The following is a 24,769-nucleotide window of genomic DNA, read 5'->3' on the forward strand; positions in this document are numbered from 1 at the left end:
CTTGTATTAATTACTGTTAAGGAAGTAGGACAAATTATAGTTACAGGTATTTTGGAAACATTGATCTCAATTAAACCTTTGGTTTTTCATTTTATAGATGCTGTCTCTAATGTTGCAAGCAAGAAACCAGCCCAGGACAAATGTGAGCTTACAAGGTCCTAGATTTATACATTCTAAGATATGGAAGAAATAGTTCTGTATATTATTGTTGAAGTAGCCTTGTCATTCCATTGTAATCCCAGACATACTAACAACTTGTCTAGCTCTCTTATTCCTTTTTTACCCAGACACTGCTAGCTTTCCCTAAGATACTGTCTTGAAGTGGCCTTTGATAGTCACTTTGATAGCCTAAACAGGTTTCATAGCAAATAATCAATTCAGCACTTATTTCTTTGGCATCACTGAAATACCCTAGGCTTCCTAGAGTCATCACAGACATAATTGTTTTAATATGATTTAACAGATAATGATATACTTATGTGGACAGGGGCAGGTAATTTGAAACCAGGCTGAATAAACCAAAAAAGTTAGAAGTCAAATATAGGACACACTCCCATGCACTCATAAAAACTTCAGTAGACCCAAAGATGGTCCAGTTGCAGATTCAAAGACTCCTGGTCAAAACACAAAATAATCACATCCATCATGTTCTGTGTGATAAGATGAACACTGTTCTAATCTGTCAAAAGATTATGTAAATTTGCCAAGATTCAAGAGCTACAGAGTATCAAGTAGGAAATCTGCTGTGTTAATCTCCTTCCTCTAACAGGAAAACAGGGCAGGTTTTATCCACAAACCAAATACCCTAGCACTAGTGCAGGCATAACTCGGGGTTTAGAAGTTATTTTTATTTCAAACTTTGATACTACCATGTTGACTGAGGTTTTGCATTTCTCGTTCCCGACGATCTAATTCCGCGGCTTTTCTTTCTAGTTCTTCCTGGCGCTTAAGAAGTTCAGCTTGGGCCAAGGCATGTTCCTAAAATAAATAAGTAAATAAGTGAATAGGTTATCAGAGTTATAAAATAATCCAACACTGATAAGCTATCTCCTACTTCTCTCTCTACTATACTAGAAACCTAATTCAAGTGCTGTTCCAAAATATAGGACTTCACTGAAGATTACAGTTTCAGAAGGTACTAAGAAGATAACTGTCCCATTTTGGTCTTTTGGTTATGAAAACCTCAGTGAGACTGTTGGGCACATTAGGACAAAATAAAATTCCCTCAATAAGAGAGGTGAGTCCTGAGCTAACTGGAAAAACTAAATTAAGGTGACCTCTGTGTATAAATGAGAGTGAAGAACAGAGACAAAGGAACAGTTGAGGAAAACAAACCCATGAAGAAAAGGGCAACTGAACTGGGTTCAATGGTACATAATGTTCCCAACGCAAGAAAATCTAATACCTTATGTTTTAAGATAATGAAGTGAAAGAGGGATATGGTTAAGAAATTCTAATTTATATCTCCATCTGCCTTTATATGATACCAAGCATCCTATTCATCTCCTTTTTTCTCATATTTTTGCCATCTCTACTTCGTATCACTGTCCTTTGCTTAGCCATTATAACTCTTTCCCAGCATTATCTATTATTCTATCATTGTTACTGTAATGATATTATATATCAAAAAGACCAAAGGCATTAAAACTTTTACCATGAAAATTGTACACCAAGGTGATCTATAAATTCAATCACGGCTAATAATGGATTAAAACAAATGTTATAAGTTAAAAAAGAAGCATGAGTATTATAGAGCTAACAAGCTAGCTAACCCAGATTCAAAAGTAAGTTAAGCAGTAAGGAATGCAACATCTAAAGAATTATTTTACTCTGAAAGTAACTGTTACTGATATTATAATTTTCAATATGAATTTATACATGTAACATGAACTAACCTTTGCAATCTGTGTATAAGTTGGATGTTCCTCTGTTGGTTTCATTATTGCTGGTTGTGTACTGGGTACATTAGGCATTTTCACATTGCCTGGTGGAGGCTAGAAAGATTAAGAAAAAGACAAATTACATAACACAGATCAAGCTTCAACTTCTTTCAAAAGGCGTAATACCAACAAATAGCAAAATGCCCAGACCTGCCTCTCTTCCTGCCTTACCTTCTCAAGAGTATGACTAAGAGCTGCTTAAACTCTCCATCTCTGTTTTCTCAAACTTACTCTTTTCTCAATCCTTCAATCTGGCTCTTATGTCTAATACTACACCTCACTCTCATCCAGGATACCATATGCTAAAAAAAAAAAACAACAACTAAAACTTCAAATATTTCTTTTTGGTAAAATACAAATAGCACCAAACTGAACAACTGACACCAAGGTTAATTGTTAACTCTTCCCACCTAAGAAAGCCATGTGCCAGTGTCCTAATAAGTACAAAGGTGAGCTCTTGACAGAAGCCCCTACTAATACCCCTTGAAAAGAGTAAGGAGGAGGGGCGTTGGGAGATGAAAAATAAACTGCACAACCTCCACTTTGCTGACAGAGACCAGTGGTGTTTGAACGTAGCTACATAATCAAAAAGTTAGATGTCTCCAAGACTGTAAAAGGAGAATGGGTTAAATCACTATATATACAATATAGTTATCAAGAGAAATAAGTGAAAGCTACAGAAGAATACCTTTTTAAATACTAGATGAAATAAAGCAAACTGCAGAACAGAATGCATATGACCATTTTTTCTTTTGTAAATACACATTTGGACACACCCAGAAAAAGATCTCGATGGTCTCAGCAAACTGGTATCAGAGCAATTTGCACTTACTGCTTTATATACTTTTCTATTATTTGCTCCGCACACAATGTACAACATATTTAAGTTAAAAATATTTTTTTAAGTACCTTTTTAAATGTCCATAGGAAAAAGAAGAAAAGACAGAAAGGAAGAAGAAAAAAAGAGAGAGAGAATGCATACAATTGAACAGCTACAAAGGGAAATTCCAAGATCAGAAGTATTAAAGCCCAAAGACACCACCAATGTACCAGAACTGTACCCAGATACAGCAAATAGCAGCCCTGAAAAGGAAACCAGGCATAACTGAGGATATAACTGAAGTGGACAGCTGATTCTAAAATTCAGATAGAAAAGCCAAGGGCTGACAATAGGTCACACAATTTGAAGAAAAATAAGGGAGGCACAAATGTGCTATCAAGATTTATTATAAGGGTATAGTAGAAATACAACAATAAACAGAAGGAACACAGAAAAAATCATACAATGCAGAAACTTGATATCCAACAGAGATGACACTACAAAAAGGGGAGAAATAAAGTATTAGTCATTAAATGGTACTGGGGTAACTAGTTAACCAGATGGAACAATTAAACTAAATTTCCTACTTTATACCATACCAAAGTAAATTCCAGGAGGACTAATGATATAAAAGTGGAAAGCAAAACTTTAACATTTTTAGGAAAAAATATAGGTGAGTATTTTTATGAACACAGGGTACATAAGAGCTTCTTGAATGTAAACTCTAGAAATCTTTGTGTATTTTGTCCATAATGTATTCCCAAGTACCTAAAACAGTGGCTATAGTAAATGCTCAATAGGTATTTGTTAAATTAAGATTAGAAAACACTCAAAATACAAAGTTAAGATTGACAAATCAGCTATAGGTATACTCCCACTTCCCTAAAGTTGTTTTTGGTAATGGAAAGAAATCTGAAAGAATTTTCTTCACTTTTACAAAAAAAGGTGTCATCTTACTAAAATAAGTCTTTTGTAAAAGCAAACTGGTGTTAACCAAGTGGAGGATACTCTTCACTTTACACTGATTTCAGCATATGAAAGGTTTCATAGGAGCACTTACTTTCAGATACCAGGGAGAACCTGTACACTGAAATTTACTACCAGTGAAAAGTCAAATCACAGATGGGAAAGTTGATTATAATGCATGTAATAAAATATTGCTTCCAAGAATACATAAGTAATAGTTACAAATTCATAAAACTATGAAATACTAATAGAAAAGTTAGCAAAAGATCTGAACAGACAAAACAAAGAGGAAACAGCAGTGCCTAATAAAAATATGAACCAATGCAACGATTCAACTTAACTAGAATCATGAACTGAAAAAACTGTGCCTGCTTTTCTTTTCTCCCAGGGCATCCGGCTGTGGAGACCTGTTCATAGTCTTAGTCTCAGATTTTACTTTTCTGTTTCTCTAGTATCCAGTACACCATGCAATGTGTGTCTGTGCTCCCATTGCAGATTACTGTGGCTGGTTATTTAGCAGTCCTGTGCTTCTACTCCCTCCCCACTCTGATCCTTTTCCTCCCACTGGTGAGGGGAGGTGGGGGGAGTGCTCGGGTCCCACCGTATCACAGCTTTGTATCTTACCCTTTTTGTAGGATGCTGAGTTCTCACAGATGTAGATGTAGCCTGGCTGTTGTACTGTATCTTCTGGTCTCTCTTTTAGGAATAGTTGTATTTGCTTCTTTTCAAAATATACATGGTTTGGGGAAGAGATTTCCAATGCCCTACTAATGCGGCCATCTTGAGAATCCCCTCTCTGGCTCCTTTTAATACTCTTTTCTTATACTTGATCTTTGCCATTTTAATTATTATATATCTTGGTGTTGTCTTCCTTGGGTCTCTTGTTTTGGGAGATTTGTGCACCTCCATGGACTGAGATACTATCTCCTTGCCCAAATTGAGGAAGTTTTCAGCAATTACCTCCTCAAAGTCACTTTCTATCCCTTTTTCTCTCTTTTCTTCTTCTGGTACACCAATAATGTGAATATTGCTCTGTTTGGATTAGTCACACAGTTCTCTCAATATTCTTTCATTCCTAGAGATGCTTTTTTTCTCTCTTGGCCTCAGCTTCTTTGTGTTCCTGTTCTCTAATTTCTATTTCATGTACCGTCTCCTGTGCTTCATGTAATCTGCTTTTTAATGCCTCCATTGTATGTTTTCAGATACTGTATCTTGCAGAGTTTCTATCTCATTCTTGAATATTTTTCTGTAGACCCGTGGGCATGTTTCTGATTTTTATTTTGAAATCTCTTTCAGGAAGACTGGTGAATTCCATTTCACTTGGTCCTCTTTCTGCTGTTTGTGGGATTTGGGGTTGAAGCAGGTTCCTTTGTCATTTCATATTTGTAGGTGGAGCTCTCTAGTGCCCAGAAACAATACTCTCTGGAGCTGCTCAGCCTCTGGAGTGATGGAAGGGAATCACAGGTGAGCAGCGCTGGTGCCTGATGGGAGTAAAGATCTCTTTCCTGCTTCCCAGCTGCATTGCCTGTCTCCACTGTCACAGCCAGTGGGCTGAGCACACAAAGAGAAGCCTCTATGCTCTGTGACTGGCCTGGCACAATGGCTAGGGCAACCAGTTTGCAAGGCCTTGTTGATTGGGAGGAAGGAGTGGCAGGCTTCATATTGCAGTGGGGGGGCCTCTAGCTGCAATGCCAGCCAGGGGGATGGAGCACCTGAAGCTCCTGAAAGTTCCCAACCTGCTGGGCTCAGTGTCCTGGGATAATTTTGTCCACCTGTCCTTTTTCCTGAGTAGCCCTTTAGCAGCTCTCTCACTGTTAGGAAATCTCTCAGAGTTCCCGCTTTTCTTTTGACCCAGAACAGCCAGTTGTGGGTACCTGTTCTCCACAAGCGGCTGGAATCTCAGTGTGAACAACACATTAGAACACATGGACCTAAAAGACATCTACAGAACACTCCACCCAAAAGTAATAGGATATACATTCTCCTCAAGTACACATGGAACATTTTCAAGAATAGACATATACTAGGCCACAGAAAGAGCCTTGGTACATTCAGAAGGATTGAAATTGTACCCACCAGCTTCTCAGACCACAAAGCTATGAAACTAGAAATTAGTCAAAGAAAACAAAAAAGACCACAAACACATGGAGGTTTAACAACACACTCCTAAGTAATCGATGGATCAATGACCAAATTAAAACAGAGATCAAGCAATATTTGGAGACAGCTGACAACAATAACTCAACACTGCAAAATCTGTGGGACGCAGCAAAGGCTGTGTTAAGAGGGATGTATATTGCAATACAGGCCTGCCTCAGGAAATAAGAACAATCCCATATGAACAGTCTAAACTCACAATTAATGAAACTATAAAAAGAACAAATGAGGCCCAACGCCAGTAGGAGGGACATAATAAAGACCAAAGCATAAATAAATAAAATCAAGAAGAATAAAACAATAGAAAGAATCAATGAAATCAGAAGCTGGTTCCTTGAGAAAACAAACAAAATAAATAAACCCATAGCCAGACTTATCAAGAAAAAAAGAGAGTCTACAAACATAAAACAGAATCAGAAACGACAAAGGAAAAATCACTATGGACACCACAGAAATACAAAGAATTATTAGAGAATATAATGAAAAATTACATGCCAACAAATAGGATAAACCAGAATAAATGGACCACTTTCTCAAAAAATACAACCTTCCAAGATTGACCCAAGGAGAAACAGAAAATCTGAACAGACCAGTTACCAGCAATGAATTGAAATGGTAATCAAAAAACTACCTAAGAACAAAACGCCTACGCCAGATGGCTTCATCACTGAATTTTATCAAACATTTAGTGAAGACCTAATTTCCATCCTCCTAAAAGTTTTCCAAAAATTAGAAGAGGAGGGAATACTTACAAATTCATTCTAGGAGGCCAGCAAATGGGTATTGAGAGAAAGTAACTCAACATAATAAAGGCCGTATGTGACAAACCAACAGCGAACATCATACTTAACAGTGAAAAGCTGAAAGCTTTTCCTCTAAGATCAAGAACAAGACAAGGACACCCACTCTCCCTACTTTTACGCAACATAGTAATGAGATCCTAGCCATGGCAATCAGACACCACAAAGAAATAAAAAGCATGCAGATGGGTAAGGAAGAAGTCAAACAAATGGTCAATGTTTGCAGATGACATGATATTGTACATAAAAAACCCTAAAGAATCCACTCCAAAACCACTAGAACTAATAACTGAGTTCAGCAGAGTTGCAGGATATAAAATTAATGCACAGAAATCTGTTTCATTCATATATACTAACAATGAACTGGCAGAAAGAGAAATCAGGAAAACAATTCCATTTACAATTGCATCTTAGAATAAAACACTTAGGAATAAACTTAACCAAGGAGGTGAAAGACCTATAACCTGAAAACTACAAGACACTCTTAAGAGAAACTACAGAAGATAACAATAAATGAAAATACATCCCATGCTCATGGATAGGAAGAATTAATAATGTCAAAATGGCCATCCTGCCTAAAGCAATCTACAAATTCAATGCAATTCCTATCAAAATACCAATGGCATTCTTCAGTGAACTAGAGCAAATAGTTCTAAAATTCATATGGAAACACAAAAGACCTCAAATAGTCAAAGGAATCCTGAAAAGAATAAAGCTTGGGATATTATGCTCCCCAACTTCAAGTTCTTCTACAAAGCCACAGTAATCAAGACAATTTGGTACTGGCACAAGAACAGACCCATAGGTCAATGAAATAGAATAGAGAGTCTACGTATAAACCAACACATAAATGTCCAATTAATATATGATAAAGGAGCCATGGATATTCAATTTGGAAATGACAGCCTTTTCAACAACTGGTATTGGCAAACCTGGACAGCTACATGTAAGAGAATCAAACTGGATCACTGTCTAACTCCATACACAAAAGTAAACTCAAAATGGATCAAAGACCTGAATGTAAGTCATGAAACCATTAAACTCTTAGAGAAGAACATAGGCAAAATATCTTGAATATAAACATGAGCAACTTTTTCCTGAACACATCTCCTTGGGCAGGGGAAACAAAAGCAAACATGAACAAATGGGACTATATCAAACTAAAAAGCTTCTGTACAGCAAAAGACACCATCAGCAGAACAAAAAGCCATCCTACAATATGGGAGAATATATTTGTAAACTACATATCCAGTAAGAGGTTAACATCCAAAATATATAAAGAACTCACACACCTCAATACCCAAAAAGCAAATAACCCAATTAAAAAATGGGCTGAGGATCTGAACAATTTTCCAAAGAGGAAATTCAGATGGCTAGCAGGCACATGAAAAGATACTCCACATTGCTAATTATCAGAGAAACGCAAATTAAAACCACAATGAGATATCACTTCACAGCAGTCAGGATGGCCAACATCCACAAGACAAGCAACAACAAATGCTGGCAAGGATGTGAAGAAAGGGGAACCCTTCTACACTGTTGGTGGGAATGTAAATTAGTTCAACCATTGTGAAAAGCAGTATGGAGGTTCCTCAAAAAACTAAAAATAGAAATACCATTTGACCCAGGAATTCCACTCCTGGGAATTTACCTGAAGAAAACAATATCCCAGCTTGAAAAAGACATACGCACCCCTATGTTTATTGCAGCACTATTTATAATAGACAAGAAATGGAAGCAACTTAAGTGTCCATCAGTAGGTGAATGAATAAAGATGTGGTACACATACACAATGGAATATTATTCAGCCATAGGAAGAAAACAAATCCTACCATTTGCAACAACATGGATGGAGCTAGAGGGTATTATGCTCAGTGAAATAAGCCAGGAAGAGAAAAACACATATCAAATGATTTCCCTCATTTATGGAGTATATCAACAAAGCAAAAACAGAACGAACAAAACAGCAGCAGACTCACCGAACCCAAGAACAGACTAGCAGTTACCAAAGAGAAAGGGTCTGGGAAGGGCGGGAGGCAAGGGAGGGATAAGAGGATTAAGGGGTATTATAATTAGCACACATAATATAGGGGGGCACAGGAAAAGCAGTATAGCACAAGAAGACAAGTAGTGACTCTATAGCATCTTACCACGCTGATGGACAGTGACTGCAATAGGGCATGTTGGGGGGACTTGATAATATGGATGCATGTAGTAACCTCAATGTTGTTCATGAGAAACTTTCATAAGATTGTACATCAATGATATGTTAATAAAAAAATACAAGGATAAAGAGAAAAGACGAGCAAATGAGTGATGGAATTTTTACAACTGGTAAGTCATATATATGTGAGCTTTTAAATCTTTAAGTTTCAACATTTTCCATTGTATTCATGTAGAGGAAAGTGGGAAATCCAAAAACAATAAAATAATTGGAATATTAGTACTTGTGAAGCCTTTAAAAATTAGAAGTTTTTATTCCTCCGAAAGCAGGGGCAGGAGAACTGGAAAATTCATTTTTGGGGATAATGACTGACCCTGAAGAAAAAGTTCACAAGAACTTCAAGATTGGTCCCTCCCTCATCCACTACACATTAAGACCCATCAGCTGACCATCTCTGGCCCTGCCATGGAGCTTCCTACCAGCTCTTTTGAACCTCATGCTTAAGCAGCAACAGAGAGTCAAGGATGATCAGAGAGTTGAAGGCAGCCACAAACATAAAAGACAGAAGCCAAAAGAAAATGAACCAAGGGAGTAACAGATCATGAAGGGACCAGAAGAAAATGTCCAAAAAATTATAAATAATATCCTCAGAAAAATAAGAGGTGTTGCAGCTATGATACAAGGAAAGGAATTTATTTTTTAAAGTAACACTCACCAACTTCTTGGAAATTAAAGGTATGGAAATGGAAGTAGCTATTCCAATAAAAGGATTCTAAGATAAAGTTGAGGAAATGTCTTGGACTGTAGAATAAAAATACAAAGAAATGGAAAATAAGAAATAAATATAAGAAATTAGAATTTAAATTTAGGAGACAGAATAACTAACTATAGGAGTTTCGGAAAGAGAGAACAAATAAAGTAGTTGGTTGGAAAATTATTAAAAAATAATTCAATAACCTTTTCCTAAACTAAAGGACATGAGTTTCCAGATTGAAAGGACACATTAAATGCCCAGCACAGTAAGTGAAACAAGCAAATAAATGAACAAAATTTTTTAAAAATCACCCATGAAATTTCAGAGTAAATAAATATTAAGAGGAACTTCCAAAGGCTTCCAGAGAGAAAATCAGGTTGCCTATAAAGGATATTCAGTTGCATACTCAGAATTACATTGGATTTAATTATACCCCGAAAAATAGAAAACCATGGGTTAATGTATTTAACATTCTAAGCAAACATTATTCTTAATCTAGAATTATATAATCAGGTATGCAAAGGCAGGAAATTTACTTTCTGTGTTCCCTTTCTCAGGAAGCTAGATGAATTCCATTAAAACAGAGCATGAAACCAGGGAAAATCAAAACATGGTATCCAGGGTAATCACACAGAAGAGAAACAAAGAGATTCCCCAGTTGAACGCAGAGGGAATAGCCAACACAGATTTGCAGGAGGTCTCATGCAGCCAACCCAGACTGCAACAGAAGGCCATTATTTGAGGTTAACATGCTACCTACTGTATTTGACCAATTTAAGAGTTTTACACTTCTAACAGAGGGTATAAAAACAAAACAAAAAAGAAAGCTGAAGGCAATTATAAATTTCAGGAAAAACAGAAATGTACATAAGAGACAAATTTAACCATAATACTCATGTGGCTAAATTGTGAAGAAAATTTCCCAGCCATAACTATATAACTACATAAACAATAAGTACTAATTTATCAAAAAAGTAGGGTATACTATTAGAGTGTTGCACGTTGAGTTAAGAGCTAAATCCTAATCTTCTATTGTAAAAGTGTACTAAGTGAACTAAGGATTTTATTGATTGTATTACCAAAATTTGTGATAACATTTCAGAGTGACACTTCCTAAAAGCAGTGGGCCAGACAGAATTATTTTATTTCTGATGAGCTATAGGTTTACTTTAGTTTTTTCCTTCAAAAAATACTGAAATTTTGTACATTTATTAAAGCATTTCACAGTGGTCTCCACGTACATTAAAAGTGAAAAAAAAAAAGAAATACACACTTTGTGATTTCAAACTATACTACAAAGCTATAAGATAAAACTAGTGTGATACTGGCACAAAAACAGACATGCAGACCAATGGAACAGAATAGAGAGCCCAGAATTAAATCCCAGCAGATATGGTCAACTAATACTTAACAAGGGAGCCAAGAACATCCAACAGGTAAAGCACAGTCTCTTCAGTAAATGGTGCTGGGAAACTGTAGAAACACATGTAAACAATGAAATCAGACACCTAGTTCACACCACTCATAAAAATTAACTCACAATGAATCTAGGACTTAAACATAGGAGCTGATAGCATAAAACTCCTGGGAAGAAACATAATGAAGAAGATCACTGATAATGCTCCTGGCAGTGATTTTTTGGACATGATGCCAAAAAACACAAAGAACAAAAGCAAATATCAACAAATGGGACTACATCAAAGTAAAAAGCTTCTGTACAACAAAAGAAACAATTTTTAAAAAGCCTACAGAATGGGTTTTTGCAAACCATGTATCAGAGAAGGAGCTAATGTCCAAAATATATAGAGAACTTAGGACAACTTAATAAAAAAGAATCCGATTTTAAAATGGGCAAATGAGGGGATTCTGGGAAGATGGTAGAGTAGGGAGAGCCTGAATCTACCTTCTCCCACCTACACACAGAGCATTTTACCCTGAATGATTTAGACCCCAATGAACACCTTCTATAAAAGGGACAGAAAGATCACATTTAAAAAACAATGGTAGGAGAGACAGAGACATGGTAACCCACGGAGCCCTACTCCCAGCACAGTGACCAGCACAGAAGAGGGAGAGGGAAATCATGAAAGTCAGGTGCGGGCTCCCTGCCCTGAGGTGCAGGAAAAAAGCCTAGTGGTTTAAATGCAACTAGACCATAAGTGAAAGAACCTAAGTTTCAGAGCTAAACATCCACTTGTAATGAAACTTCTAGAGGCAATCCAAGATTGGAGGAACCAGCCAGCACCATTATTTATGCTTCTTCCACACATCTCAGTGTAGCTGAGAGAAGGAACTGGGAGCACATGCTAACCTAAGACTTGATATAGGCAGCTACCTAACCCCCACCCATACCCAGGCATGCCTGCAGGAGATCCAGAAGTCCCACCTGTAGCCTGCTGTTATCCACTTTCCCTGCCCCCAAAGCAGGACCAGAAAGTTCCCTGGCTTACAATGAGATCCCCTGTACATGAGTATGTGGGGTGGTGCCACCAAGGCAACTACCCAGAGCTCTATGAGGAAATGTGCTGTAGAGCCAGACCCCTGATCATGAGTGGGACTGGCAGGTGCCTACATGGAAATTCCCGGGAGCAGCCCAGAGCACACAGGGGCCAAGAGGGAATGTGCAAGAAGCCTGACTCCATGCAGCCAGGGGGATCTGGTGGGCACCTGACACAGGAATACCCCAGAGTGGTCCTGAGAGGCCCAGAGTACAGATGAGCATACAGATAAGGAGGCATAGGGACTCAGAGCCAATCAGGGAGTTACCTGGAGTACATCCCCAACCTGCCACTGGCCCACCACCCTCTCCCCACTAGTAGAGAACCCACAGATGTCCATCCTGAAGCCCCATCAATGGGCCCCTAAGCTGCATCTCCAGGACCATGCCCTGGGAACCTTAGCACCAGAAAAAGTCCATCTCACACTTACTAGGCCTACAGCTTGCCAAAAACCACAGGGTACACACAGTCTACTGAATGGACTCTCCACATGGCCAATCCTTTAAGAGTGGGAGAGTTAGCCCTTTCAATTAATTCAAAGAACCAAACACAGAAAGTCATACAAAATGAGGTGACAAAGAAATATAGTCCAAATGACAGAAGAAAAAAAACCAGAAAAATAAAACCCTAAATGAAACAGAGTTAACTGATCTAGTTAATAAAGTTTAAAGTAATGGTTATAAAGATGTTTACCAGACTGGAAAAAACAATAGCAAGACTCAGGTAGACCTCAACAAAGAGAAAAGTCTAAAAAAGAACCAATCAGAAGTGAAGAATTTAATAGGTGAAATAAAAAAATACACTGGAGGGAATGAACAGCAGAATAGATGCAGAAGAATGGATCAATGACTTGGAAGATAAAAGTAATGACAAGCACTCAAGATGAACAGCAGAAGGAAGAGAGAATTCAAAGAAATTAGGAGGGTAAGAGATCTCTGAGCTAATATCAAACTTCCAAACATCCACATTATAGGAGTCCCAGAAGGAGAAGAAAGAAAAGAATAGAAAATTTATTTGAAGAGATCATAGCTGAAAACTTCCCTAACCTGGGAAAGGAAATAATCTTCCAGATCCAGGAGGCAGAGAGCTCCAAGCAAGATGAACCCAAGGAGGCCCACATCAAGATACATAATAATCAAAATGTGAAAGATCAAAGACAGAAAAATCTTAAAAGCAGCAAAAGAAAAGTAACAATTTATGAATAAGAGAAACCCCATAAGGTTATCAGCTGATTTTTCTACAGAAACTCTACAAGCCAGAAGGAAATGGCATGATATATTCAAAGTGTTGAATGGAAAAAAAAAAAAAAAAAAAAAAAAAAACCTCCAACCAAGAATACTCTACCCAGCAAGGTTATCATTTATAATTGAAGGAGAGATAAAGAGCTTCACAGATAAATATAAGTTAAGTGTTAACCACCAGCCTTACAATAAATGTTAAAGGGACTTCTTTAAGAAGAAAAGACCCGAAACAGAAGCAAAAAATTTAAGAAATGGAAAATTTTCCAATTCTAAAGCAAACCTAGTGCAAGTAGTAAATCAGTTACTAAAAGCTAGTATAGTTTTGTCAAAAAGACAAAAGTAGCAAAAGCAATTACATCTAAAAAAATAACTTAAGGGAACAACTTAATAAAAAGGTATAAAAGAAGATATTACATACATAAAACATGAAGGAGTAGTAGTAAGAAATGTACTACTGTTAGAATGTGTTTGAACTTAAAGTGACCATCAGCTTATTATAGATTATATATCCAAAGGATGTCATACAACAACCCATGGTAACCAAACCAAAGACCTATAACAGACACACAGAAAAGAAAGAGAAGAGAACCCAACCATAGCACTTAAGGAAGTCATAAAACACAGCAGAAGAGAGAAGAGAGGAAGGAAAGATCAGAAAACAACACAAAAACAACCAGGAAACATTTAACAAAATGTCAATAAGTACATATATATTGATATTTTAAATGTAAATGGCTAAATGCTCCAATCAAAAGACTTAGGGTGAGTGAAAGGTTTAAAAAAAAGACCCATCTATTTGTTGCCTACAAGTGACTCACTTCAGACTTAAAGACACACAGACTGAAATTGATGGGATGGAAAAAAGCAGGTGGAGTTGCAATACTTATATCAGACAAACTGACTTCAAATCAGAGAAAATAAGAAATGAAAGAAGACATTATATAAAAAGAGCAGTCTAACAAGAGGATACAACAATCATAAACATCTATGCACTCACAAATGAGCTCCTAAATATAAAAAAAGAAACACTAACAGACCAAAAGGAGAAATAGACAGCAACACAATCATATTGAGGGACTTAACACTTCATTTACATCAATTGATAGATCAACCATACAGAAAATAAATAAGGAAACAGAGGCACTGAATGACACATTAGACTAAATGGACACAGCAGATATATGCAGGACATCCTACTCAAAAGCAACAGAATATATTTTTCTCAAGTTCACATGGGACATTCTCCAAAACAGATCAGACATTAGAACAAAAAACAAGTCTCAAAAAAGTTAAGAAGATTGAAATTATATGAACCATCTTCTCAGAAATAATTTATAGTTATATGAAAATAAATCAATTACAAGAAAAAAAACACAAAAAAACCAAACACGTGGAGGATAAACAACATGCTTCTAAATAATCAATGGATTAAGAAACAGATCAAAGAGGAAATCAAACAATACTTGGAGATAAATGAAAATAGAAACACAACACTTCAGTATAAGTGGGATGCAGCAGAAGTGGTTCTAAATTGGAATTTACAGCAATACAGGCCTATCTCAAGAAACAAGAACAATACCAAATAAACAATCTAACCCTACAATTAAAGGAACTAGAAAAAGAACAAAGTCCAAAATTAGTAGGAAGGACATAATAAAGATCAGAGCAGAAATAAAATACAGAATAAGAAAACAATAGAAAAAAAATCAATGAAACCAAGAGCTGGTTCTTCAATAAAATAAACAAATTAGACAAACCCTTGGCCAGACTTATCAAGAAAAAAAGAGAGAGGACACAAATAAACAAAATCTGAAATGAAAAATGATAAGTTACCAACACAACAGAAATTCAGATTATAATAGAATTCTACAAAAAAATGGTATGCCAATAAATCAGACATAATTCCCAGAAACAAGCAATCTTTCCCAACTAACCTAGGAAAAAAACTGAAAATCTGTACCAATTACTAGTAATGAAACTGAACTGACAACCAAAAAACTCCCAACAAACAAAAGTCCAGGACCAGATGACTTCCCAGGTGAGTTCTACCAAACATTCAAAGACAAGCTAATATTCATCCTTCTTAAAGTATTCAAAAAAATAGAGGAGGAGGAAATACTTCCAAACTCTTTCTATGAACCCACCACCACTTTAATACAAAAAAGACAGACACTACAAAAAAAAAGATCACAGACCAACATCCCTGATGAACTGAAATGCAAAAATCCTCAACAAGATATTAGCAAACCAAATTCAAAAATACATTAAAAGGGTCATCCATCATGACCAAGTGGGATTTATTCCAGGGATACAAGGATGGTACAATATCCACAAATCAATCAATGTGATGCACCATATTAACAAAAGCAAGGATAGAAACCACATGATAATCTCAATAGATGTTCAAAAAGCATTTGACAAAATTCAATATCCATTCATGATTTTTAAAACTCTCAACAAAATGAGTATACAGGGAACATATCTCAACATAATGACATATGACAACCCCACAGCCAACATCATATTCAATGGCAAAAAGCTGTAAGCTTTTCCTCTAAGATCAGGAACAAGACAAGGATATCCACTCTTACCACTTTTATTCAACATAGTACTGGAAGTCCTAGCCAAAACAATCAGACAAGAAGAGAGATTAAAGGCATCCAAACTGGTAAGAAAGAAATAAAACCATCACTATTTGCAGATGACATGGTATTATACATAGAAAACCCTAAAGACTCAACCAAAAACAATTAGAATAACTGGATTCAGCAAAATTGCAGGATACAAAATTAGTACACAGAAATCTGTTGTGTTCTTACATCCTAACAATGAACTAGCAGAAAGAAATCAGGAAAACAATTCCATTTACAATTGCTTCAAAAAGAATGAAATACCTAGAAATAAACCAAGGAAGTGAAAGATCTGAAAGATCTCTACTCTGAAAACTATAAGACACTGATGAGAGAAATTAAAGATGACACAAATGGAAATCTATCCTGTGCTCATGGATAGGAAGAATACTATTAAAATAGTCATCCTGTCCAAAACAATTTAGAGATTCAATACAATCCCTATCAAAATACCAATGGCATTTTTCAATGAACTAGAGCAAATAATCCTAAAATTTATATGGAACCACAAAAGACCCCATATGGCCAAAGCAATCTTGAGAAAGAAGAACAAAGCCAGGAGTATTACATTCCCTGACTTCAAGCTGTACTACAAAGCCAGAGTGATTAAAAGAGTGACACAAGAACAGATCCACAGATGATGTAACAGAATAGAAAGCCCCATAATAAGTTCAAAAGTTTCTGTACAGAAAAGGAAACCCTTATCAAATCAAAAAGGGAAACCTACAGTATGGGAAAATTTATTTGCAAGTGATATGTCTGATAAGGGGCTAATATCCAAAATATATAAAGAACTCACACAACTCAACAGCAAAAAACTCCCAAAAAATCCAATGAAAAAATGAGCAGAGGACCTGAATAGACATTTTTCCAAAGAAGACATACAGATGGCCAACAGGCACATGAAACGATGCTCAAAATCACTAATGATCAGGAAAATGCAAATCAAAACCACAATGAGATATCTCACACCAGTCAGAATGGCTAGTATCAACAAGACAAGAAATAGCAAGTGTTGGTGAGGACGTGGAGAGGGGAACCCTCCTATATTGTTGGTGGGAATGTAAATGGGTCCAGCCACTATAGAAAGCAATATGGAAGTTCCTCAAAAAACTAAAAATAGAAATTCCATATGACCCAACAATTCCAGTTCTGGGAATTTACGCAAAATAAACAAAATCACTAATTTGAAAAGATATGTACACACCCATGTTCACTGCAGCATTATTTGTAATAGCAAGGACATGGAAGCAACCAAATGCCCATCAATAGATGAATGGATAAAGAAGTGGTACATATGCACAATGGAATATTACTCAGTTATAAAAAAGGAGGAACTCTTGCCATTTCTGACAACATAGATGGACGTAGAGATCATGCTAAGTGAAATAAGCCAGGCAAAGACAGACAAATACCATATGATTTCACTTATGTGTGGAATCCAAAAAACAGAATAAATAAACAGAAAAGAAACAGACCCACAAGTGTAGAAAGCAGATTACTGGTTACCTTAGGGAGGGAAGTGGAGGGATGGGTGAAATAGGTGAAGGGGATAAAGAGGTACAAACTTCAAATTGTAAAATAAGTTAGTCACAGGAAGGGACATATAGAGAATATAATCTATAATAATACAATACCTTGGTATGGTAATGGGACAACTACACTTACCATGGCAAGCATCTGGTAATGTATATAACTATCAAGCCATTATGGTGTACATCTGAAACCAATATAATATTGTTTATGAACTTTATTCCAATAAAAAAATAAAAATAAAACCAAAATAAATGAATAAAAATTAAAACGGGTAAAAAAACAGACATTTTCTAAAGAGGACATCAAAATGGCCAACAGGCACATGAAAAGATGCTCAACATCACTGATCATCAGAGAAGTGCAGACAAAAGCTTTAACATATCACCTCACACTTGTTAGAATGGGTATTGTTCAAGAACACAAGAGACAACAGGTGCTATAGTGAAAAAGGAACCCTTACACACTGTTGGTAGGAATGTAAATTAGTCCAACCACTATGGAAAACAATATGGAGGTTCCTCAAAAAATTAAAAATAGATCTACCATGTGATCCAGCATTACACTTCTGGACATATAGCCAAAAGAACTGATAACAGGAGTTCAGTGAGATATATACACTGCCATATTTACCACAGCATTAATTCATAAATAGCAAGATATGGAAACAATCCAAATGCTCAAGAATGAATGGATGGATGGATAAGAATATGCGATATACATACACAATGGGAGATTGCTCAGTCATGAGAAAAGAGGATATCCTGACATTTGAGACAACATGGATGGATCTTGAGCACATTATGTTGGGTGAGATAAAGACAAGTATTGTATGATCCACTTACATGTGGATTCTCAAAAAGTCAACTCTGTTTAAAAAACTGAGTAAAATGATGGTTACCAGGAGATAAGACTGATGGTGTCTAAGGGTTCAAACTTGTAACAAACACTAAATAAGCAGTAGAGATTTCATATGCAGTATATTGGACATAAACAATAGTACTGTGCTATAAATATGTAATGTGACAAACATCATATCAATGGCAACTATATTACAATATACAAATGTAGTAAAATAATACCATCTATAACTTTAATTTATAAAGTATTTCAAATTTATCCAATTAAAAATTGATATGATATGCCATCATATCAATGGCAACCATATTATAATATACAAATGTAGTAAAATAATACCATCTGTAACTTTAATTTATACAATATGTCCAATTTATCCAATTAAAAAAAAAGACTTCCATTTCTGGTAATACAGCAGACCACACATCTGTAAAGAACCCCCTGATTTATAATACAAAAAAAATGCTGGATCAAATTTTATTTAAATGTAATTTTCTATAAATAATTAAGCTGATAGGAAATTCTGGAAGCCCAGAAAGTAGGGAAAACTGCAAATCCAACAAAGAAGGGCCTTGATTCCATGTAATTCCATGTAATTACCTGGGGTGTAATAAGCTGGATACAAAGTTTGGGAGCCAGTGCAAGGTAAAATTAATCTCTGATCCCTCCATAAAGCCAGGACTCCCTACAAAAGCAACATTCTCAGTGGATAAGAAAAACAGCTTCACTGAAACAGTAGGAATACTTGCCTGTCTTGCCCTTGACTCTGTATGAAGAAGGAAAAAATTAGAAATCTTCCCTGACGATTCTGAATCATAAACCTACCAACTTGCAGAAGAGCCTTGGGAGCAGAATTCACACTCCCCACACAGACAAAATTATCCAAGCTGAGATTTTCATTGCAAGGGACCCCAGGTTGGTAGTGACCTCAGGTACCTGGCAAAAGTAGAGGAACACACTTTAAAACCAGGCTTCAAAGAATTTTCACAGATAAAGTTGCAAGTAACTCTGGCACATGATTTAAACAGAGAAGGAAAAAACCACCATGAGCAAGCATTCATAGACATACAAACTATGAAATAAGACCGAAGATGTCAGAATTATCAGAAAAAAACATACACACACACACACACACACACACATCACAGTTTCTTGTTGCTTAGCTACACTTTTATTACCCTCTTTTATTTCCTTACTATATGTTTAATAAGGAAATAAAAGAGGGTAATAAAAGTATAGCTAAGCAACAAGAAACTGTGAGAACTAACCAAACATCATATTGAATTGATACAAATGGAACTTCTAGAAATGAAAACGTTTACAACTGCAATTATAAATTGAATAGACAAGTTAAACGGCAGACTAACACAAAGATGAAGAATTAAGTAGGGAAACAGAAGTGGGTATAAAGATACTGCATGAAATGGAGTAGAGAGACCCCAAAAAAAGAAATGGAAAATATGAAATGTTAAGAAAGAGGACAGTAGAGTGCTGTGGTATAAGAACTAAGAGTTCCAGAGGAAGAGAACAGAGAGAACGAGGGAGGGTCAATATTCAAACAGAACATAAGGACACGAATTCTCAGATTCAAAACTCTAAAACCCAAACCAGATTTTTAAAAATCTAACACCTAGACACATCATAGTGAAAAGGCAACTCCTAAGAACAAGAGATCTTAAAAACTGCAAGAAATAAAAGATTACCTGCACAAGGAATATAAGACTGAGAGCAAACTTTTCAACAGCAACAATGGAAGCCCACATAGAATGTGCTAAACTGATCAGAAGTAACGTCAGTGTAAATCTCTAAATCCAGTAAGATTAGCTTTTGAGAACCAAGGTGAAATAATAATGATAATTAATTAAAGAGTTACTACTAATAAACCCCACTAAAGGAAATTCTACTTTAGGAATAGGAAAAATGACACCAGAAGGAAAATATGAGATGTAGAAAGGAGTATCTCTCTGCCTCACTGGACACTCCTGGGTGTACCATCTTAATTTTACACTCATTAAAATTCCAGATATAGAAGGAAAGTCAACCTATCTGTAGAAAAAAAAGAGATTACTCTAGTGCAATTGGATGCACTAGAGTAAATAAAGCACTTCTCCTGACAACCCTGAAACTGTCTGCCATTGCTCTGGCAGCCCCTGGGAAAAACCTGAAACACTGAGAAAAGCAGAAGGTGCAGAGATAGAGACAAAAAAATTAAGACAAGCCAGGAAGAATAGGAGAGCTTCCTTGGGGAAATCAAAAACAAAGTCTGGCAAAGCAAGGCTGTATATCCTTCTCCCACAGGTGAAATTTCAAAGTGAGGAAGAGCCTATATTTTAAAATATCCTGGTGAAAGTTAAAAGGTTATAATTCCTTCATTATTTTTATTGAGGTATAACTGACATATAACATTATATTAGTTTCAGGTGTACCACGTAAGGATTCAATATTTTATGTATTACAAAATGACCACCATCCCCATATATAGTTAGAAAAAGGTTTTTTTCTTGTGATGACAACTTTTAGAATCTTACCAACTTTCAAAAATATAATATTGTTAAGTATAGTCACCATGTTGTATACTACAGCCCCATGACTTGTTTTAAAACTGAAAGTTTGTACCTTTGACCCTCTTCACCCATTTCACCCACCCCTCCCACCTCTGCCAGCTACCCATCCAGTCTCTGTATCTATGAGCTTGATTTTTGTTGCTGCTAAGACTGCACATGTAAGTGAGAGCATATGGTATTTGTCTTTCTCTGACTTACTTCACTTAGCATAATGCCTTCAGGGTCCATCCATGTTGCTGCAAATGGCATCCATCTTCCTTCTTTTTTATGGCTGAATAATATTCTGTTGTATATCTATACTACATTTTATTTATCCACCCACCCATCAATGGACACTTAAGTAATACTTTTTTTAAAAGAACTAGCAATAACCTTACTATGTTTTCAGGTTCTGTGTGCTTAGGAGAATTCAACCAGACAAACAGATGAAAAACATAGGAATATATATTTTGGCTCTGTAGAATTAACAGTCTTACAGCAATCATAGTAATATGATAATGATGAACTATTCTATAACTAATGAGCTCTCTGTACTGGAAAGTCTGTTTTTCATTATTAAATAAATGAATATTCAATATCTCTTCCAGGCATTAGAGGTCCACAAGTTGTCTTTCTCATGCATAAACAAATATATGTTCACCTTTCTGGTTTTCTTCCATATTCTAATCACCTGATAATCAAGAAAATTTCTCCTTGTTTTTCCATCCGTGAACTGATAAATTTCCTTAGTACACTAAAGTTGCGACAGGGACCGTGAGTGTAGTCAGAGTAGGGTGAGAGCCTCCAGAAAAAGACCCCTATGAAAACTCCATATTAAACACTTAAGCAAAGTCAGAGTCATATTAATTCTCTGAAGTAAAATATCAAACTAAGAATATAAGTATTCTTCAGTGAGATTAGTTAAGACTAAAAAGCCAGGAGTACCTTGGCCTGGAATGTTTGAACATTCCTCAGATAAGAAAGTACCTCAGCACAGCCCATGTCTTCATTGTGTCAATTAAACGAGGCTATTGTAAAATTTACTTTACCCTGCTGAAAGGCCCAGCTTATCTTCTTTAACTTTGCCCAGATGCTGCTTTTCCTCCTCCAGCCCCTAATCAAGTAATATATAACCTGGGCAATTAATATAGCAAGCAAGCCCAGTCACAAGCCACATAGTAAAAACAAGAAAGATTCCATCTTAAAGACAAGATTGCATTTTAAAACCCAAAAAGAAAAAAATAAGTTTCTTAACATAACAGACAATAACCCAGCCCATTTTGGGAGCAGGACAGGCAGTCTTGATTAATGTGATCCCAAACCAAGAAGCTGCTGTATTCTGAGAAAGCCAGAGCAGTAAATTTCTTGTGTTAACTCTGCAAAATAATCCAGAAGACTGATAAGAAACTTAGTGTCTCTTCAAAGATAAACATTTGAGGACCATTTAGTAGGTCTGCATCCCTAACCCTCTGTGTCTTAACTGCCTATAAATCCCCTAGACAACATACCACCATGGGCTCTCTTGCCCCCTCCTGGCATGAGCCAGGAGCTCTGTCCTCTCACTGTATCTCTCAATAAAAGCCTATCCCTAGCTCTCCTACCTTGAGTGTTTACTAAGTTCATTCTTCAACTACATAAACAAGCATCAAAGGAATGTTCTTTAATATTAGTGTTCATAGATCTCCTGCATCAGAAACCACTGGTGGTCATTGAAAATGCAAACTCTGGGTACCAGTATGGACATACTGATTCAAAAAACATAGTAATTGAGGAGAACAGGATTTGCATTTTTAACAAGCTTGTTTTTTTAGTAAGCTCCCCAAGGTAATTCTTACAAACCTTGAAATTTGAGAACTCCCTACTAGGCAACAAAGTTTACAGCTTCTATAAACCACTGTGTATTCTTTCACCTAATGGAGAGACTACCAAAACAAACCTAAAACATTTTGCTGCTTTCACTGACTTTACCAGCCACTGACTGAGCACACAAGAACTGACTGTCTGTGCCTGTGCTTAACACAAATTCCCTTGTATGGAGAAAATTACACATATGAAATGTCAGAATCAGGACAAACAGAAATAATTTATCTGAATATAAATCATTTTAAAACAAGGCTTTTAAAAATTAGAATAATTGGGGAGGATGTACATAATAGGAGGAAGGAGGGATATACAAGGATGGGAATTTTCAGAGGCACATAAAGGAACAGAAGCATGACCATACATATTCATTCACACATTCATGAAACATTTATTGATCAACTACAATGCACTATGAACAGTTCTAGACCTTGGGATACATTAATGAACAAAACAGGGGAATATCCCAACCCTCCTTAAGCTTACATTCTAGCATGAAAGATAAACAACACATATAATAAATACATTATAGAATATCTAAGAAACCAGTAAATTTTATGGAACAAAAAAGGAACAGAGTAAAAGGTCATGAATAAAGGTTGAGTGGGAATAATTTTACAAAGGTGGTTAAGGGAAGCCAGTATTTAAGCAAAGACTTTATGGAAGTAAAGAGGTCAGCCTTGCAGATCTCTGGTAGAAGACCATCTTAGGAGGGGGAAGAGCCAGTGCAGTCAGTAAAATGCCTGGCATATACGAGGAAGCCCAATGTGCTGGATAGGAACGCATGAGGGAATGAGTATGAAGAGATAAAGAACAGAGAGGTATTAGGGACTAGATTATAAGCTACTTTAAGGACTCTTGTTTTTACTCTAAAGAAAATGAAAAACTTAATTAAGAGTTCTAAGCAGGAGAATTAAATGATCAAATTTTTTTTTTTAAGGGATCACTTGGGCTGAGTTGAAAATAGATTGAAATGGGGCAGACATGGAAAGAGGGAGAGCAGTTAATAAACCACCACTGCAGTAATCTGGGCAAAGTTCTAGCCAAGGGGTGGCTGTGGAGATCATATCTGGATGTATTTTTGAGGATGAGACAACAGGATTTTCTGGAAGGATTTTAGGAAGACTGAAAATGAGCTGGATTATGAGTTTCTGATGTGTTGCATTTGTAATTTCTAAAATCCAGCCAGACATGTCTACTAGGCAGTTGAACAGGAGTCTGGCATTCAGAACAGAGGTCTATGGAGACGTAAATGTGGAAGTTATCATCATATAAATGGTGTTTAAAGCTCTAAGACTAAATGAAATCACCATTTGAAACAGCAGATATAGAGAAGAAAATCAAAGTCTAACTCCAGGTGCATTCTAATATACTGGGGGTGAAGAGGCAAGGAAAGAGAGAAAACAGCAAAGGAAACTGAGAAGGAAAAGCTTAAGTGCTCTGAAAGCCAAATGAAAGTTTTCTTAAAAATGAAATAGTGATCAACTGTCAGTGCTGATGATTGATGGAAAAAGTTTAAGGCTAAAAATTTACCATCAGATTTAGCAAGGTGGAAGTCACTGACTACCTTAACAAGTAAATTGTGGTGAACTGTTGGGAATCAAACCCTTGTTGTAGTACCTTTTAGGAAAAAGGACTGAGAAAAAAACAAGCAGACAATCCTCTAGAGAAGTCCTGCAGCAATGAGAGCACACAAAGTCCTGAAGGGAAGGGGATGCCAGATACTGATTGGAAAAGCAGATGAAGTGAACATAAAAGTTTTGTTAATGTTACAGTAACTGAGGCAATGAGGTCCTGGCACAATATAGACAGATAGATCAACAGAATAGAGAATCCTCACATTTATCATGAAATGATTTTCAACAAAAGTGACAAGATAATCTAATGGGAAAGAATAGTCTTTCCAACAAATGGTGTGGAACAAGTAGATAATCAATGCAAAAGAATGAAGTTGCACACCAATCTCACATCATACATAAAAATTAACTCAAACTGGGCTGTAACC

At 36.3% G+C, this 24,769-nt stretch overlaps 1 protein-coding gene across 2 annotated transcripts in view; it reads right to left on the reverse strand.

Annotated features, from left to right (window-relative positions):
• Nucleotides 1-24,769, reverse strand: part of SCAMP1 (secretory carrier membrane protein 1) — a 171,276-nt gene that overhangs the window by 54,953 nt on the left and 91,554 nt on the right. For both annotated transcript variants that reach the window (XM_057494069.1, XM_036914139.2), the window contains 2 exons: nt 1,896-1,994; nt 870-978 (listed from right to left, as the gene is read on the reverse strand). In XM_057494069.1, the coding sequence (XP_057350052.1) occupies nt 870-978; nt 1,896-1,994 (208 nt within the window). The remainder of the gene's footprint in view (nt 1-869; nt 979-1,895; nt 1,995-24,769) is intronic.

The sequence above is a fragment of the Manis pentadactyla genome, chromosome 2 (assembly GCF_030020395.1).
Source record: "Manis pentadactyla isolate mManPen7 chromosome 2, mManPen7.hap1, whole genome shotgun sequence".
NCBI lineage: Eukaryota > Metazoa > Chordata > Mammalia > Pholidota > Manidae > Manis > Manis pentadactyla.